Source organism: Balaenoptera ricei, chromosome 10 (assembly GCF_028023285.1).
Source record: "Balaenoptera ricei isolate mBalRic1 chromosome 10, mBalRic1.hap2, whole genome shotgun sequence".
Classification (NCBI taxonomy): Eukaryota; Metazoa; Chordata; class Mammalia; order Artiodactyla; family Balaenopteridae; genus Balaenoptera; species Balaenoptera ricei.
This window is the reverse complement of record NC_082648.1, coordinates 52,325,939-52,345,231: the sequence shown is the minus strand read 5'-3', so window position 1 is coordinate 52,345,231 and position 19,293 is coordinate 52,325,939. Positions and strand designations below refer to the sequence as shown.

General features: G+C 32.8%; 1 protein-coding gene across 3 annotated transcripts in view; it reads right to left on the bottom strand.

Annotated features, from left to right (window-relative positions):
• MON2 (MON2 homolog, regulator of endosome-to-Golgi trafficking) overlaps positions 1-19,293 on the bottom strand; it is a 126,676-nt gene that overhangs the window by 17,563 nt on the left and 89,820 nt on the right. For 2 of the 3 annotated variants that reach the window (XM_059936395.1, XM_059936397.1), the window contains 7 exons: positions 17,720-18,348; positions 13,631-13,774; positions 12,999-13,016; positions 12,582-12,710; positions 9,151-9,341; positions 3,133-3,193; positions 1,886-2,009 (listed from right to left, as the gene is read on the bottom strand). In XM_059936395.1, the coding sequence (XP_059792378.1) occupies positions 1,886-2,009; positions 3,133-3,193; positions 9,151-9,341; positions 12,582-12,710; positions 12,999-13,016; positions 13,631-13,774; positions 17,720-18,348 (1,296 nt within the window). The remainder of the gene's footprint in view (positions 1-1,885; positions 2,010-3,132; positions 3,194-9,150; positions 9,342-12,581; positions 12,711-12,998; positions 13,017-13,630; positions 13,775-17,719; positions 18,349-19,293) is intronic. The other variant, XM_059936396.1, reaches the window with a different exon arrangement.

Below are 19,293 nucleotides of genomic sequence, written 5' to 3'. Positions count from 1 at the left end.
TGTGAGTCTTTTTTCTTTCACTATTCTGGGTACTGAGACATGGCTTTTAATCTGCAGATTTGTATCTTCAGTTTGTTTCTCTGATAATTTCCTCTCCTAGCTTTTCTCTATTCTCTCTTTCTGAAAGACCTATTGTCAGATGTTAGATCCCTCAGATCCATTTTATTTCTTTCTTCTCATACTGTCCACTTGTTTGTCTTTGCTCTACTTCTGGGTTATATTTCCTTAATGTTTTCTTCCAACCCTTCATTGAACATATTTCAGCTATCATATTTTTAGCTTCTTTGAGCTCTTTCGTGTTCTGATTGTTCCATTTTAATAGCATTCTTCTTGTTTCATGAATGTAAAATCTTTTATCTCCTTAAGCATCCTAATTATATATTTTTTTAAATAAATGTTTTCTATGGCTCTGCATTTTATCTCTTTCCTACCAGTTTCTTTCACCCTCTCTTCATTTGTTTTGGTCTTTCTCTTTTGTGTTGGAAGATTTCCTCAAACGTCTGTGAGCTGTGGCTGTCAGATCATACTTAAGAGCAGGGGACCAAAAATAATCACTGGAACCTCTGTGTTTATAGCTTGGTCTTGTGTATTAGCAGGAAAGACTTTGTATGTATATGTTTAAAGAAAAGTCCAAGTTAAAGCTGAGAAATTTGTGTCCAATGGTCAAGTCACTGGAAGAACGTACATGTACCTTCTTTATCTTGGTACATTTAATATTATAAATGGCAAGAGGTATCATCAGAAAACTGTTAGAAAAATTATACACGGTAACTTGGTAGTCCTTATTTAGCTTAGAATATTTACATATAATTATAAACATGGTTCTTAAAATGTATTTTATAAAAAATTTATCTATAATTTTTAAATATTCTTAATAAAAAGTTGACTACATTAAGATAAATGGACTTCAAAATTTTTTCTCTGTGAGGTTCTAATGTTTTCAAACCTGCACTTTACCAGATTAATTTTAAAAACTGTCTGGGCTAGGAAAAAGAAGCAGTTTGTGAAGTAAGCAGTATCTAGTGGTCAAACTGTACATAGAAATGCTCTTTAAAGTGTTTACCACAGTTTAGTAGAATTTAGTCACAGCTCCAGTAAATTCTGGGGACTAACGATATGCATGGCACAAATTTAGAACTTTTTAATTATCTCACCAAAAAAATCACATTATGGTGCCACGATTACATTTAACACTTGAGCATAGGTTTAAAAAAAAGAAATAATAGCAAAAAGCAACTTACATCTCATCTCCCAATATGGTACATCAAAAGAAGCATGTGGTCCTTTTTAAGGATGAACTTTGGTCTCCAGCCTTAAGACTGTGGGCAATTTTTTTCAACCTTTCTAAACCCATTTCCCCTCTGTAATACAGTAGAACCTATCCTCACAGAAATGTTGTGAGGAATGAGATTAATATTCTAGCATAATACCCTGCACATTGTGGTCATTCACTAAATCTTAGTTCCCTTAACAAATGTTAAGGATTTTTTTTTTTTAATGGACTAACTTTGCAATTTATAGTCCTGAGAGGTTGGTATTAATATCTTTATTTTACAGATGACAAAACTGACACTTAACCAACTACTAACTGGCAGAATACACATTCATTACTTCCCAATAATCCATGACTTCACAAAACTGGTGATTTATGTCAGCCTGCAATGATTTAGGTGGATTCCATAAGTGCTTTGCAATTTAATTCATCATAGAATATGTACCACATTTTCCCCTCATAAAGCTTAATGTTCTATATCACATTCTTAACCATTCTCCCGTTTACATTTACCACAATTGTAGGAGTAAACATTTCTAGTAGAAGTCAGCTTCTTCAAAAGTGCTTCAATACTTATTAACATTAAAAAAAAAAATCATTGAAATAACATACCTGTAAATGAAGATGACTGAGAATGTATTGATCCCTTATTAAGCATAGTCATTATCTGACCAACAAATTCCTTAGGAATAAAATTGGCATAAGGTAGTATCTCAGTGCTGATAAGCTGAACTACCTAAAACAAAAGATGCAAATTCAAAGGTATTTTTTTTTCTTTAAAGAGACTAACTCAAATGATAATTTCTAGAGTAAAATTTAAATCTTATTTTAAAAGAAAATCAGTTAAAGAATCTTTCTTAATAGAAGTATACAACCATTTTAAGGATAGTCTGTTTCCCTCATCTGTCTTAGTAAGTAACTTTATTACAAAATAGTCAATACTATAAACTATTTACTATACAATAACTTCAATAAATTTTGATCTGCAACATGATAAGTGCAAAGAGCGCTCTGGAGAAAAAAATCAGCATATGAAATGTATCCATGTTAGAATAAAATATCTAAAACAGGATTAAGAACATGATTTAAATCTCCTTTTAGAACCATAAAAATGAGCCATTAAGAAGTAAAGTTATATTCATTTTTGTTAAATAGCTTATTTCTAACATACAATGTGTTATTTTGCCTTTTGAAGAGAAAGAAGAAAAGTTTGAAGAAGAGTTTGCAAGAGTTAGCATAGCAATGGGACAAAAGGCAATATTTTGCATCTATATATCGATATGATGCCTATGCTTTCTATGTAATTTATTTGATTTATTTAAAAGTTCCCTTATCCCACTTAAAGGGAAAAAATAACCCCCCCCAACAAAAAAAATCCATAACCAAAAACTACTTCTTTAAATTCCATTTATAATCAGCAAAATATATTCTTTAAAAAAAATTCATTATTTGCTTCTACATCTGGTTAAAAACAGAAAAATCTGAGCAACTTACTGATTAATTTAAATACAAACATCTGATTTGTCAAACTATAAAGTAAGCTCTCAAATACATGCTCACTGACTGATGGATTTATTTTACTAAATCAACTGCTTTTTAAAATTATTAAATGGACACAACTAAGTATCTGGACAACATGCACATAGCACAAAGCTAACAAATGTAAGAAAGTAATTTTATAAATGTCAGTGCTTTAAAAATTAAACTTTAACCTTTGTGTTTTAATGCTTTTAGGTTCAAGCTCAACCTATCACTTTACTTTTTTTTTTTTTTTTTTTTAGCAATTTTACAGTTTCAACATTTCTACTATTTGGTTTTCATAAATGGTCACAGGAAAATGTTTTAAATAGCTTCCTCACCTCAACATCAATACTTTCATTTCTTTGAAATTCTTGAATAGAGAGGTTATCTGGAGGTATGCTAAAAAATAAATAAATAAAAGACTTGATTTTTAAAGGTAAAATATTTCCTTAAAATACAAACAGAAAATAAACAAACAGAATTCGAGTATCAAAAGAATATATTTTCTCACCCAAGTTAGAACATTATCATTTATTTAAAAGAACAGTATTTTTAATTAATTAGTATAAATGACTAAGCTAATTACAAACATGAAATTCTAGCTACAAAAATACTTAGTCCAATCTTGAACTAAATAAAATCTGTAGAACAAAACTTCTTTTAATACTATGAATGAAAAACAAAGAAAAGTAAAGATACTATCATCTGGAGTTACAGCAAAAATTACCACTGTGACAAAAACTGAATTCACTTATATTGCCAGTGACAAAAACTGAATTCACTTATATTGCCAGTGATTTCAGAGAGAGTTAAAAGAGCCTTGGTCAAGATGCTGAATTATTCACTCAGCGACAGCCCACTGATCATTAATTTGTAATAAAGACAATATACTAAATATCTTTACAGTAAAAGATAGAGAACATATGGAAAGAAGTGGACTGACTCAGACTTTCTAAAACAAAACAGTGTTCCAACAAGATCAGAATAAATCAACAGTTCCGAGGAAACCAAAGCTAATTCTAGACCCTGTGGCTCTGAATAAGAATGAGCAGTATAGTTCTATTAAACTTATGAAACAATGAAATATTAAGCACTTAAAAACAGCTGAGAATAGGATGGTAATGATTATAACAATAATAATGACAGCAAAAATTAGAGAGCCAGCCACTGTATTAAGAGCTTTATTTACATTATCTCCTATGTTCCACAGTAACCACATGTATTATCATGTAATTGACAGAAGAGGAAAGCTGAAGCTTCGAATGGCTAGTAATATGACCAAGAACACATCATAAATAAATGACAAGCCCACAATCTGAACCTAGATTTATATGATATTTGAGCCTAAGTTCTTCTCTTTTATAAAAGTTATAAATGTAAAAATAGTATTATCATATTTAGATTTAGAGGTACAGTATAGAGTTTTGTATCTAGAGCTATTTTTGCTCTATTTGGTATTATTTGGTTTATCTAATCACAGGTATTAAAATATACACACACACAAAGACAAATACCAACTGGCTAACTATTGTACTAATAAAAAAAAAGCTTATCAGGAACATACAGTATTAATATTATTGGCATCACATATCAGAAACACTGAACCTTATTTTTTTTTTTGAGACTTCCATTTTTTTTTAATAGATCTCATTTATTTATTTGTTCATTTTTGGCTGTGTTGGGTCTTCATTGCTGCACGCGGGCTTTCTCTAGTTGTGGCGTGTGGGGGCTACTCTTCATTGCAGTGCGCGGGCTTCTCATTTCAGTGGCTTCTCTTGTTGCGGAGCATGGGCTCTAGGCGCACGAGCTTCAGTAGTTGTGGCTCACGGGCTCTAGAGCGCAGGCTCAGTAGTTGTGGCACACAGGTTTAGTTGCTCCACGGCCTGCGGAATCTTCCTGGACCAGGGCTCAAACCCGTTTTCCCCTGCATTGGCAGGCGGATTCTTAACCACTGTGCCACCAGGGAAGCCCCTGAACTGTAGTTTTAAAATATCTTATAATGAGGGAAGAGAGTAGCATACAAAGCTGAAAGGTTCACTCTTCCTAATCCTAATGATCAATAAAATCAGGAATTTATTCAATTGTGCACAGGTTGAATATTCTGATCTCAGAACTCACACTAATGTTTATTTAATTTATAGTTAGTATCCTTTCTAGATACTGTGAGCATATCAAAAAACATTGGTTGAGCTTTTAAAAACACAGATGATTAACAGAATTTACCTATAAATTATAAAGGGAGATAGTCAATATTGCAGGTACAAATGGGCCATATAAGATCTGTATAGTCTCTAAGTTTGAGGAGTACAGTAGTTAGTAATTTTAAAAAGTTTTTTTTCATGAATCTTTATTGAAAGAAAAGAGGCTTCAAACTGATAAAGTATTATGTGTATTTTTCATCAGTTCTCTCTGAATGGTACATTAAAATTATTTTTTGAGATATAATTCATACACCATAAAATTCACCCTTTTAAATTGCGTAATTCAGCTTTTTAGTATATTCACAAAGTTGTGCAATGGTCACCTCTTTTACTTCTAGAACATTTTCATCACCTCCAAAAGAAACTCTGTATCCATTAGTAGTCACTCCCCATTCTACCCTCCTCCCAACTCTGATAACCATTAATCTATTTTCTATCTCTACTGATTTGCCTATTCTGGATATATCACATAAATGAGATCACATAATATATGGTCTTTTGTGTCTGGGTTCTTTCACTTAGCATAATGTTTTCAAGATTCATCTGTGTTGTAACATGCATCAGTATTTCATTCCTTTTTATGGCTGAATATTCCACTGTATGGATGTACATATCACATTTAATTTATCTATTCATCAGTTGAACATTTGGATTGTTTTCATTTTTTGGCTGTTGTAATGCTGCTATAAACATTAGTGTACAAGTTTTTGTGTGAACACATTCATTTCAATTCTTTTGGGTAGTACTTAGTGATTTTTAACTGAAGGTCAACAGACCATTAATTGTCTGAATTCCCACTAGCCCACGTGTCTTCTAGAGGACAAGTACCATGTTTTGGTACTCAAAGGGTGGCTGAATGAATTCCTAACAGACTTTAGGTGTCCACCAGGTTACAGCCCTTATGTTTCTCATTTTTAATTGTTTTTCTTTCACTCATTTAAACAATTCATTCACTTATGATAGTCCTCAGTGATGTCCAAAGCCTCTCGTTTCTTCTAGTTGATTTTGGTTTTATTTGTTTTGTTTGTTACTGTACTGTTACTGTATGAAAGCAGCTTGCAGACCATAAACAGTTGGGAAACATCACAGAGAAAGGCATGGTTGTTCACACAGTCTTTGAGTATCAGTAATTAGGTTAAAAAACTTACAAAATGTTCCAATATAAAAGATACTCAAATATTCATATTATCTAAAAACCTAAGTCATGCTATTCCAATCAACATCCCAAAACACTCTTCCTACTGTTCAAATACTACTACTGATGGATTTCAATTATAGAACATTGTGTATATGTGCCATAAAATAAAATTTAAAATCTAACAGTTTGTGATTATCCAAAGTAATCAATTATTTGGAAAACAAAAACAAAGGCAAAATCTTCTCATGAAACTGTGAAAATGTGCATGGTTTTTAAGTTCTCTTAGTGAGCACTGCATTTTTATCATCAACTAACTAATAAAAGCTTTCACTTTGAGCCTTAAGGTATTTTTTGGACTAGGAAATAAAAACTAAATTGGCTTTATCCATGTAAACTATTCAATTAAAAACACTGATTAAAACATTAAGTCAAAATACATAAAATAATTGTGGACTTTTACAACTAGTCAAATCAATTAATTCAGTCTTACAATTAAGGACAATGATGCCAAATGAGAGGAAATGACCAGTTCAAGGTGAACAGAAAGTAGGTGGCAGAGTCAAGAGTAGGCCACAGGTCTCCTGACTCTCAATACAGGGTATCTTTCTATTACTTCATGTAGTAGAAGGCTTAAATGTGTAACTAGAATAACCACAACTTAGAACACTGATTCTGTGTTACTTAGTACCAGAATTCAGTACCTTTATTTTTTTTCTAGCCATTAAAAAAAACCCCAAATTTAGGGGTAAACTTCCTAGTCCCAGTTATTTAGAGTTTTGGTCTTTAAGTTTTTAGTTTAAAATATAGCTGTTTCATGGTAAAGGATATGGATAATGTCAGTTTCTCTTAAGTGAAAGAAATAATGATTATGAGGATAATAGTAGGAGCAAGCATTTTAACAGAAGCACTTACATTCCAGGAACTATTCTAAACATTCATTTAAATGACTTAATCCTCACAATAACCCTATGAGTTAGGTAGCATTACTATTCCTATTTAGCAGATGAGGAAAATGAGTCACTGAAAGATAAATAACTTGTACAAAATATCACAGTTACAAAGCTGTACAGTTGGGATTTGAATCCAGGTAATCTGGCTCCTGAGTCAATGCTCTTATCCTCTATGTTAACTGTTTCTTAAACTGTGTGATTTTTCAACATACTCAATATACTCAAACCTTTAATGTAAGTAGGGCCTCCAACAGGCAAAATACTGTAATGAAATTATACTACAACTGCATGAATACAAAAATTACATAAAATGTTAATTACCTATTATTAGGCCTTTGTTTCTCTACCTACTTTCCTGTACACAAAGAAAGTACTTAAGAAACTGAATTTAATAAAATAAGAACAAAGCTTGCAAAATGAAGAATGTTCAATAAGAAACGTGAGAATAAGAAAGATGGTGGAAAGACTCAGTCATAGGAAAAGAAATTCTTAAAGAAGTTTTACTCATTTCAAAAAAAATGATCTAAGCTCATTCAACTTATTAATAGGGCAACATGCATACACAGACAGAAGATTGAGAAAGAAAAAGAAAAGTTTAAATTTCTAAATCTGTTTGCCTCATACAAATTAACATAGTGACTTAGGCAACAGAGTCCACAAAGGAACTCAAATACCCAGGGTTATTTTAAAAATGAAAACATAATTTGCTTAAACATGCTTTGTGAGTCACTATGATTTTCCTGCATACATTCAATACAAAGAATATGCTTGCATTGGTACTAATAAGATTTCTAGAGTTGAGAAATATATAAGAAAGCAAAACAAAGTCTGACCAGTTATGGAAACAGAAATTACAATCACATGTCATTACTTCCAATTCTAAAATATCAGATAAGCCTTTACAGAGAAAAATGAAAGTTAACCTTCTGCACTCTACAACTTTTCTTAATAACTAAACCACATTAGAAAGATAGAAACTCTTCAGTTAAATCCTTCTGTTGTAGACTCATCTGATCATTATCAATATGCCAATGTAGGTTTTCCTTCAAGTACATGAAATTTATAATTTAAATGGTTTCAAACTAATAATTTTTAATGATTAAATAGCAGTGCATGACACATTCGTCAGTCTATAGTTTTAAAAAATGATTAATGGATTAAAAAAACAGAAAAACTTTTGTTGTCACAGAATTTCACCACTATAGCACAAAGGAAAATTAGATTGTAGGAGTACTGAAGACTACCTACCTATCACAGCTATTACGGATAAGTCCACCTTTAGTAAAATGGCACATTTGAGATTCGTGCTGCCAAACAGAACTCCCTGTGATGATGGGAATGTTCAGTGGTCTGCAGTGCCCACTAGAGCAACCACTAGCCCACACACGGCAATGGTGAAACGCGGCGAGTGAGGATGAAGAACTGAGTTGTTAATGTGACTCAGTTAATTGAAAATGTAAGTTAAGGGTAGCTAGTGACTGCTGTATTAGACAGTACAGCTCTAGACAGACTGCAGCAGACTCCTCGTTCAAAAAATTCCGTATTCTAATTACCCTATTCTCATTCAGTGAGGGGTCAAAACAGCATCCTTAAGATACACCCCCAGTTGGAGAGTATACAATGAAAATTCCATTCTTCTTTGCAAAACTTAAACATCTTAAAGAGCTGTTCATTATTACCAATGATCTTATTTATTCTAAAAAAACCTCATTTTCTGAAGTTGTTTTTCTCTTGTAATGCTAAATGGGCATCAGATTTTTTAAATGGATCTTCTTAACTTCATCAAATTAAAACCATGGCTCCTTAATTATGATGCATTCATGTGACCTTATATATAGACCCCTGTCTTACAACCAAAACACTATGAAGAGCAAAAATCTCCACTGCTCACAGATAATGTACCCAGTGGATAAATGCCTAATCCACTTCTTCTTTGTATACAATCTAGCAATCTTAAGAGTCAATTACTTTGTTAATGAATAATGAGAAATACTGTTTTAGAGCAATTACAGGTATAATGTGTACTTCTTGAAAGACTGTCTTAACTGTAAAAATGAATAAGCTGACCTTTTAGTAAAGAGAAAGTCTTCAAAAGTGTTGGCTAGTTCTGGCCACATACTGTCAAATTTTCCAGAAGAAGCATGCTGCCGGGCAACAGGTAGCCCAATAGAAAGAACTTTGAGGAGGGAAGATACTGCTAGCTTCCATGTGCTTTCAGAAGGGCAGGAATACTTCAAACTGAGAGGAACCCTAAGAGTCTGTGAAAATAAAGACAGTTTAAGATAAGTACTAATTAAAACAAACACACACAGCTTTAATTACTTTAAAAAAGACTATAGCTGAGAGCAAAAAATAATAACATAGGTATTTTCATTTTAAATAGGATGTTATTTTCTAGAAAGACCAATTCTCAGACATGTTCCTCAAATCACACTGCCTAGAAAGATACACTTTTTTTTTTTTTTTTGGCCACACCCCGAGGCATATGGGATCTTAGCTCCCTGACCAGGGATAGAACCCGCACCCTCAGCACTGAAAGCACAGAGTCCTAACCACTGGACCGCCAAGGAATTCCCTAGAAAGATATACTTTTAAGTCCTATGTCCATTTTATAAACAATGACCCTGAATAAGGATTGAATAACCTTTTTGAACCTCGGTTTCACATCATAAAAAATAGGGATGTTTTCTGAAAAGTTAAGAGTAAGAAACTTACAATTTTGCAGCTTCTCCAACTTGATGTTATAAAATTAGAGCATTCTGCCATAGTTCTCCTGGCAGAAAATAATTTGACTGATGGGGTTTCTCCCATCCAAGAGAGATCAATACTGCTTGTATTTTTTCACTAATGGTTAGGTAAACATGGCCTAGAGTATCATTACTTTGAAGTCTTATACTTTATCTTTAAAATTCTTTGAATTTTATATTCTACACTAACATTTTAATGTATTTTTTTCCTTTTCCAAATATTTGAGAAAAATTGATAATTCAAGAACTTGGTTTATTTTATCTTTAACGCTTGAGGACACAGCACAGCATTTGAACTATGTCTAGTGACTAAAATATTGAGACTTACTTTTTAATTGGTCAACTTCTGAGACAGGTTGCTGTTAATCATTAAAGAACTAATTCAGTGGTTCAGAATGAATTTCTCTGGTCATAGTACTATCCAACAACTAGAAGACTAGACTGACCAAACTATCACAGTGAGTTATCCCAGAGCACCATCAATAAATAGTTTCAGCATATCGTCTGATAATGTGCATTAGACTGAAAATTCAGCTTTTATATAAAAATTCTAGTCTGAGAAAGATAAAGAGTAGAAGAGATATATTTTCATATTTTAATGTTACGGAGTGAACATAAAACCTGATTTCATCATCCTCCACACAAATGATTACTGAATACTCACACAGTGAACATGTGAACCATTACATATTAGCATGAAACGGGCCTCTACTAACAGATAATTAGCCTACCCAGAATCTATTTATCCCTTTCCCCTCCCCACATCCAGTTGGAAATTAGGGTAAAGAGATGATTAGTTTATTAAGCCAATTAATCTACTCCATTTCTCTGGCCATAATCACTGGTTCAAGACTGGGCATGGGACTAAAGCCGATTCACTTAATTTTAGTAACTTAAGAAGAATCTGATACCCAACCCCTCCCGCACACACACACACCTGCTACTGACATATAATCCCTTTATTAGCCTACAACTATGAGGGGAAACATAGTTAGGATGCAGTCAACCCCTTGGAAAGCAGAACAGGGAAAAAAATTTTGGATTTTGGTGATAGTACTGAACCACTGGATCAACCAACCCTAAAGCCCTCCATCTCTGCATTTTCCAACTAAGCCTGCCCCTTTATTGTTAAAGCTAGTCAGAGCCTGAATTTTTGTCATATGCAAACAAAAGAATACTAAATTATATACCAGCCACTCTGAATTAACATGTTACAACTCAAGATTAGATAAATGAAAAGTATGGTTTACTACTAGATTAATAGTTTACCAATGTCAAGGGAATGTTAAGCACAGCAAATATATTTATACATTTATTTTTTAAAATATTTAAGCAACTAATACAGAGATTGGCATATAGTATATACTCAGTAAATGTATATGGAACTGGAAAATTCAGTTCTTGCTGTCACGAAGCTCACAATTTCTGAGGAAGGAAGAGCCTTGTCCAATTAACCACAATGCAATGTAGTAAGTGGCATCAATGAAGTGTTCCGGAGTACAGAAAACTGATTATTTAATTCCTTAAAAAATACAGACTGATTCATGTCACTCCTCCATGTTCAAACCTTCAATGGTTAAAGAATAAAATCTGATGCCTTATGATGGCTTGTAATACCCATAGCCACTTTTTCAGACCTATTCCAGGCCCTGCCACCTCCCTAAGTGGGATTTCTCAACACTGCTTTAAAAATATACCATGATTATTGCTTAATTGATCTATATCTCCTTCTCCCTTTTTGCTGGTACTCCTTCTTCAAATGTTACTTCTGTTAATCCTTGCCAAGATTCCCTAGGCAGCGTAGTTATTTCCTAGTCTATTGAGGGAAGGGGGAACCTAACTTTTTATTCAACACTGACTACTTGGCAAGTATCATTAAATGCCATATCTCAATTGAATCTCTTAATGGTTAAGACATGAAATTTGTATTGGTATTACCCTTCTTTTTTTTTTTTTTTTAACGGTTAGGATGGTTGTCATTATTACTCTTTTGTAGAGTGACCAACTGCCCCCATCTACCCTGGACTGAGGGGTTTCCTTGAATGTGAGGCTTTTTTAGTTTTTTTTTTTTTTTTTTTTTTAAACTGGGAGGTGAACAAGATCTAGGAGAATTTTTTATTTATTTATTTATTTATTGTTGGCTGTGTTGGGTCTTCGTTTCTGTGCGAGGGCTTTCTCTAGTTGCGGCAAGTGGGGGCCACTCCTCATCGCGGTGCGCGGGCCTCTCACCATCGCGGCCTCACTTGTTGCGGGGCACAGGCTCCAGACGCGCAGGCTCAGCAGTTGTGGCTCACGGGCTTGGCTGCTCCGCGGCATGTGGGATCCTCCCAGACCAGGGCTCGAACCCGTGTCCCCTGCATTGGCAGGCAGACTCTCAACCACTGCGCCACCAGGGAAGCCCCTACCCTTCTTTTACAGATGACAAACACTCTCAGGCTCATTTGCCCCCAAATCATAGAGCATCCTGTCCTAAGAAACAGGATGCTTATTGTCTTATGTGTCAAAATTTAATAATCATAAAAAATCTAATGTACTCTTACTTTAAAATATTTTTCATTAAAAAAACCTTCTCGTTTTAAAAAAGCGGCTTCCTAAATAATATCCATGAATGTTGGAGAAGAGTAATTATAAATAATAACAAATTATATTTTCCATTTATCTCAATATATGATAATATATTATTACCTAAAGAGAAATTTCAATAATACTGACATTATTAAATGAAAGTAGAGAAATTTAAAAAAAAAATACCTTAATAATATTCTGGAGTACTTTCTCATTCACCACTGCTTTGTGACAGGCTGTTTTTTGGTATAAATCCACAACTACTTCTAAAGACCTTTCAGCAAATGGTACATAATTCAAGGCTACCCATTCCGCCTAGAAAGTAATATTTTCACAGAGTTAAAATAAAAATGAGATTAAATGAAATCACATTGTTTTCAAAGCGAAAGCTTCTTTGTCTTAAAGTTTAGGCCTTGGTTTTAGGCCAGATTATATTACATGCAAAGTTTTCAAAGAGATACGTACTTCATGAAAGAATAATTTTCAGCCAGGCAAAAATTAAAACTATCAGAAAAAGTACATAGAGCATTCTATCAAAAACTGGGAAAGATGTACTTTATTTGTTGCCAATAGGTTAGGACAATTTTAGGAAATTTAACTCACCGGTGCAAATAGTTGGATCTATTGTGATTCCATTGTGTTGCAAGACAAATAGAATGAGAAAAGTTAATACACATTAAAACTACGTTTCGGACCACGTAAAATTATAATTTTTATGTTGAGTGAACAAAATCAGCATGTGCATGCATTCAGAAATTTACTTTTCCCCTAAGCCAAAACAAAGTTAAAATTTGCCAACTATGGCTATAAAAATCTTTTATGTAAAATCCAACTAAATTTCACACCAGTAGTAGACTTCTTATTTAGTACACACAGATTTCTTCATTTTGTATTGCAGATATCTTTTAGATAAGATTAGGCTTAGGGATTTAGAAGCCATTTTATAGTGGGGTGAGGACACAAAGGAAGGAACTTCGAAGAAAAAGTAACATGAAAGGCCAAACTTTCTGGAGACCCACTTGGGAAAAGAAAGTATAAACAAACAAACAAACAAAAGGAACACAGAAAAGGTCTTCCACATAGTGTTTCTTTTCAGCTTAAACTGTTAACATACACATGAAAGTTTATTTGTGAATGAAAATTTTCTGGGATAATCAAAGTCCACCTTAAGTGGAACTGACTATATTTATAAGCCATGAAATCTTACAGAGTAAATATAATTTATAGCAAATTACCTGATTATATTTTGCATTTGCAATGTGTTTTGTTTCTAGCTGTCCATACTGTGGAGGTTTACAGGAAAATTCTACAAATGCCAATAACTGGTCAAATATAGCTGGATACATTATCTGCATGTTTTCCGGTCCTATACAGATGGCCTATAAAAACAATATATGAACAGTAGAATGCATAATCTGAACTCCATTAAGTTCTTTACTGTATATGCTTTTGTTTAACCAAAGAATCGAAAAGACTGTCCTATTTTATGTTAAGTATTATACAATTTTTTATAAGCCCTGAAGGACATTTAAGCTATTTTAAACTATTATTGAATAAAGTGTAGGCTAAATGTATTAATCAGCTAAAAAACGTTTTTTAATTAAAAGTGTGGCTTATTACTTAGCAGACTAAACAAAGGGCAAGCACTTAAAGAGAAATCCCAGGCAGTTCTGAGGTTCCACAATCTGATCATTTGTTCAGTAATATACGCATCAGACCATTTACAATGCTTCACTGACTAAGATGATATTGACTTCTACTTAAGTGATGGCATTAATTTATTGAAATGACAGCTGATTCCTGCATCATGCCTGGTCCACAGACTTTAACAAATAATCATGTTCATTAGAGTCAGGAAAATAAGTTATGAATAAAAATTTGTTTCTAAAAGAAATGTATACAGTATATTAATTTTTAACAGGGCAGAGTATATTTAGTGTCTAATGTATCTAAATATATAGACTTGATTTAAAACAAGAAAATTTTAATAGAAATTAAACTTAATACTACAAATAATTTCATAAAACAAAGAATACATATTCTGACACTGCAGATTTTAATTATTTCAAATACATTGAAAGTACTTAAAAATAAATCTTATGTTTTTATTTTCTCTAGCAACAAATGTGTTTTCTCCTCCCATCCTTTCATATTTTCCTGTTTTAGTGTTCGTTTTTCTCTGTGCGAAAAATATTTAATGATATGTTATGGAGTATCTAAAATATATTTGTGCTTTACAAAACAAAAAGCATGATCATTCTACACTTGAGGTACCCTCAAAATACAAAATCAAAATTCAAAGCATTTCAAAATTTTAAGGAATTTCTTTAAAAAGATGTGCACAACATTTATATTTTCATGCAATCATGGCTTTTATAACCTGTCAGATAAAAGACTAGCTTTATTTTCCCTCAGAGAAGAGGTAGCCATTTAGCTTTAACTGGTGTTTTAGATAAAATTATCTTGAGGTACAAAGTAGATAAGCAAAGTGCTGCCCATTAGTACATTAGATTATCCTATAATTACAATGTGAAAGTAGAACAAAGATATCTAATACCATCTTTCTCTACTTGGTTACTTTTCTCAGAAACAGTGAATCATGAACTTGCAAGGTATACAGCCTAAAAAAATTCTCTCTACTAACTACTTCTAATAGTTTCACGGTCTTCTTTATTAACCCCTTGCTGAGTCTTAACTCTTACAAGTAAACAAGTAGTAATTACGTGGAAAAGATATAATTACCCTAAATGAATTCTTTTATTTTCAGTGACAAAGGAAGGGAGGGAGGGAGGGAGGGAAAAGTCTGTGTGGAGACCTTAGAACACTAAGTATCAAAATTTTTCTGAAAATACCTTAGCAACAAATAATGACCTGGACTATATGTTTTGATTTTCAGTGATCCTTTATTAAAAAAAAAAAAAACCTAATAGTGTTACAGTTGAATTCTGGAATCTTAAAATGCATAATATGGAACCAACTCTTTTTTTTTTTTTTTTTTTTTTTTTTACAACAAACTTCCTCTAAGAAAAAGTTATTATTGGCTTTCTTCAGTATTCTGAAGTTTATCAGAAAAGCCTATATATAACTCTGGTAACAGATTTTAGTCCAAAAGCTAAGAATCAATAAGCAATCTGGACAACAGTTCCTATTAGTCCTTGAAAACTGTGTATGTGAAAAAAAGAAAAGAAACTGGACATCTAACCTCTGACATGGTACAAGCCTTCTCTTATTAAGTCATTTAAAATAATTCAATCCATGTAGCAATAAATAAGATAGATGCAGTCTCCTGATCTCAGAACTCAGGGAAAGCAGATAATATTAATTCTCAGGTCCCCCATGTATGCCAAAATATCTTGGCCAAAAAAAAAAAGTTAGCCTACATGACTAAATCATTTTGGTTGTGAACTAGGGATTTGAAAACCAAGGAAAAGACTATGACCCTGAAACCCTAAACAATGTAAAAGTAAACATGAAATTAGAAATGAGTTTTTCCTTTAGGAAGGAAAACAGCTTTTAATCAATAAAATGTTTTGCAGAATAGCTTATTAGTTTATGAATAAAGTCCCAAAGCAAGTAAATTTTGCTTGTGAAAAAATTTTCTGACACCTGTGGGGGGAAATATAAAAACACCCTTACTTGGAAAAAAAAAAAGAAAGAAAAAATAAAAACACTCTTTACTAATAATGAAATATGTTTTCTGTTAGGAAATATTAAAGACCCCATATATTTGAATCACATTCAAGTATTATGAAACATCATTTAGATAATCACATAAGTAATAAACAATGGCTAGAGTGAAAATTAGTAATGCAAAATGATATCAATTTATATAAATAAAACTTCCTAAGTTTCCAACAATAAAACTTCCTAAGTTTCCAACTGAAGGTATATACTGCTTTAAAAGCCATTAAAAGTTCAAAGCTTAGAACAAATTCCTAGTAGTTGGGAAGAATGAGTCTATTTGTTTTCTTATTGCAAAAGCAGCAGTTTTTTTTGTAAATAAAATTATATACTTTTCTCCCTGGAAAAAAGTTTTGGGGGTTTGTTGTTTGCTTTTTGTTTACTATCCTCTACACATATATAAAAGCTTGAATTAAACATCTGAAAGTTCTAGATTATGGGTATCTCACAAGGCCTATGCTCTCTTTCTCTAATATATTAATTTTTCCATTCCCTCTAAGGCAGTGTATAAGCAACTTGTGTTCACAGTCAGGGAGAAAAAAGTTATTATTGACAGGCTACTTTTCTTCCCCCACTGGAAATAAAAGCAGCTCTTTTGATTTCAATTATGGAAAACTGATATCCCTATAATAAAGTTTTTAAAATGCCAGATTCTCTTAGATTTTAAGTTTCTACACAATTTGTTTCTCTGCACAGTGTAACTAGGGGTAAAGAGATCAAGGAATTACTGCTCAGCTAGACTTCCTCCAGAGTCATTCAAGGCGTATTATGGTGTAGTAGAAACCACCATTCTTACTGTGAAAGTTTTCTTCAATCCAGTTGGATACAAGGCAATCATTTAATTAGAATACATGATCTTCAGTACACAAGTGGCTACTGATAACACATGTGTAATCAGATTCTAATACTTGCATTCTAATTTTGTTAGAATGTCATAGCTACTTTGTTGGGATTGCTGGCTCTTCAGGTGGCATTTTTTTTGTTTAGCATTTTGGTTGTTGTGAATTGTGCTAATAATTACCTTGACAGTTTAAAAAATTATTTGATTTTGATCTGGTCTTGCTTGCTAACTGGAATCTGCTCAATAATTTTTAGGTCTGTTTTAATATATATATACATATATATTTTGCAGTAACAAAACACACATAGGTTAAAATATATCTTTTTAAAATTTCTGTGAGAAAAATACTTTATAAATTTATTCTTACTCCTTTTTTAAAAAATATAGGCTTCCAACAATTCCAGAGCTAAATTTAAGTACAGATGAAAGAAACCAAAATATAATCCCATGGCTTATTAATTTTCTAATTATAGAAATACTTTACTAAAGTTGTCATTCCAAAAGTATATCCTCTTGTGAAGAGTTGTATGAACAAACCAAAAAAGCTGGTGAATAGAAGCAAGAGAATGCAGGCAGTTTCTTAAAGACTCTCAAAATAAACCTGAAATATCTTTTAAAATATATTAGAAAAATAAAAGTTTTAAAAATAACTGGATCTTTACAATCTTGAATTCATCCCAAAGTATACATACACAACAATCTTGATGATCCAGAATTTATCCCAAAAAATATATAGCAAAGTAAAAAAAGTTCCAGAGAACCATATGCAATATTGTTTAGACAGCCACTAAAATTCTATTACCTTTTGGAGAACATCTAGAGCTGTAAGTACAGCTTCCTGTAAACTTGTCAAAACTGCTTCAGTATAAGATGGAAGAATGAAAGGGGATGCATCTGAACTTATTGGGACTGAAACGGCACTGTGTAGTATGACTCCCAACTTCTGCAAATCATCCATGTTGAAACCAGTTTTTATGTGTTGGTAAAGAGCGGGAAATATCTGAATTAAAGCTGTAAGAAAAGGCTGGCTGGGAATGAAAGTTAGTTTATCAAAAGTAATGGGAGGCTTAGTGCTTTCAGATCCAACTCTATACCAGGTATTCCATGCAGCCCACCAGAGATTCAAATCTTCAAGCTCATCAGTAACTATGGGTGGCTCAGAGCTGCTGTATCTTCCAAGTCTTTCTCCAATGGAATCTGTTCTTACAAATGGCCTGTTCAGGCCAGGGCCTGATATGGACCCTAAAAGGACAGGCACAGGGACATGAACTGCAGGTGGTGTCTCAGGCTTATCTGAGTCTCTGACAGGGGTCACAATCTGTAAAATTTCCTGGAAGCTTTTCAGCGCAGCCAGAGATACTTCATTGTTTTTGCTGAGTGCTGCTGATTGTATATGGTCAAGAAGAACATCCCATGCTCTTGAAAAATCTCCTATATTAGGAAGAGGAAAAAAAAATTTATCACCATAAAAGTGATCAAATTTTCTCTTACTATTAGACACTTTAAAGTTTATTTGCTTTATTTTTCTGCTTAAATTCCTATAGAACTAGAAAAAATACGCTAAGGTACTAACAATGTGAATTAAAATCATTACAACCCAAAAATCCAGTAAAAACTTTTTGTCAGCTACAGGAACAAACAGCATCAAGAAGAGGATAATGAGTATATCAAACAAGGTTTTGGTCTTAAAAATAAAACTCTGTAAATGTATGTATACATGTTTCTATTCTAGTACTTTTGCCTAAGGAGAACAGAATAGAAACTTAAGAGGGTGAAAACAAAAACTTTTCAGTAACATCTTCAGTCTATCCACCTACCTTTATTAATGACTAAGTAAGACGTTCCCATTCTTAAGCATATTGGAAAAGTTATAACAGTATGATACATGTTTTTTTATCTGTCTAAATGTTTAAAATAAACTGTAAATCATACTCCATAAACATCTATACTTTACACTTTGGTTTTCATATTTAAATAATTTTACAGTAGCAGAATTTTCTTAAACATTTTCCCCCCTATCAGTGAGTTGCCAGGAGAAAATGCACCATAAAGATTAGACTGTCCTTTTACAATGAGTCTAAATTTATTTCTCCCATGTAAAACCGAGTCGACTGATCTACCATCAGCAGAGCACGGGCTGAATGGTAGCTGTTGTTTCCACTAATCAATTCAATCTCTTGCTCTACTCCTGTGACCAACTAAGCACGTTTATAATGAGACTCTCTATGGCCAGGTGCGGTTTGTTCCTATAAAGCCCAGCAAAAAATGGTCTTGTTCCTACAGACATCTAGCCCAATGGCTTTGTTAGTAGCATGGATTATTACCCACCTATTTGTATTTAAATAATGCAAAAATCAGAGGAACTGACATTCTACA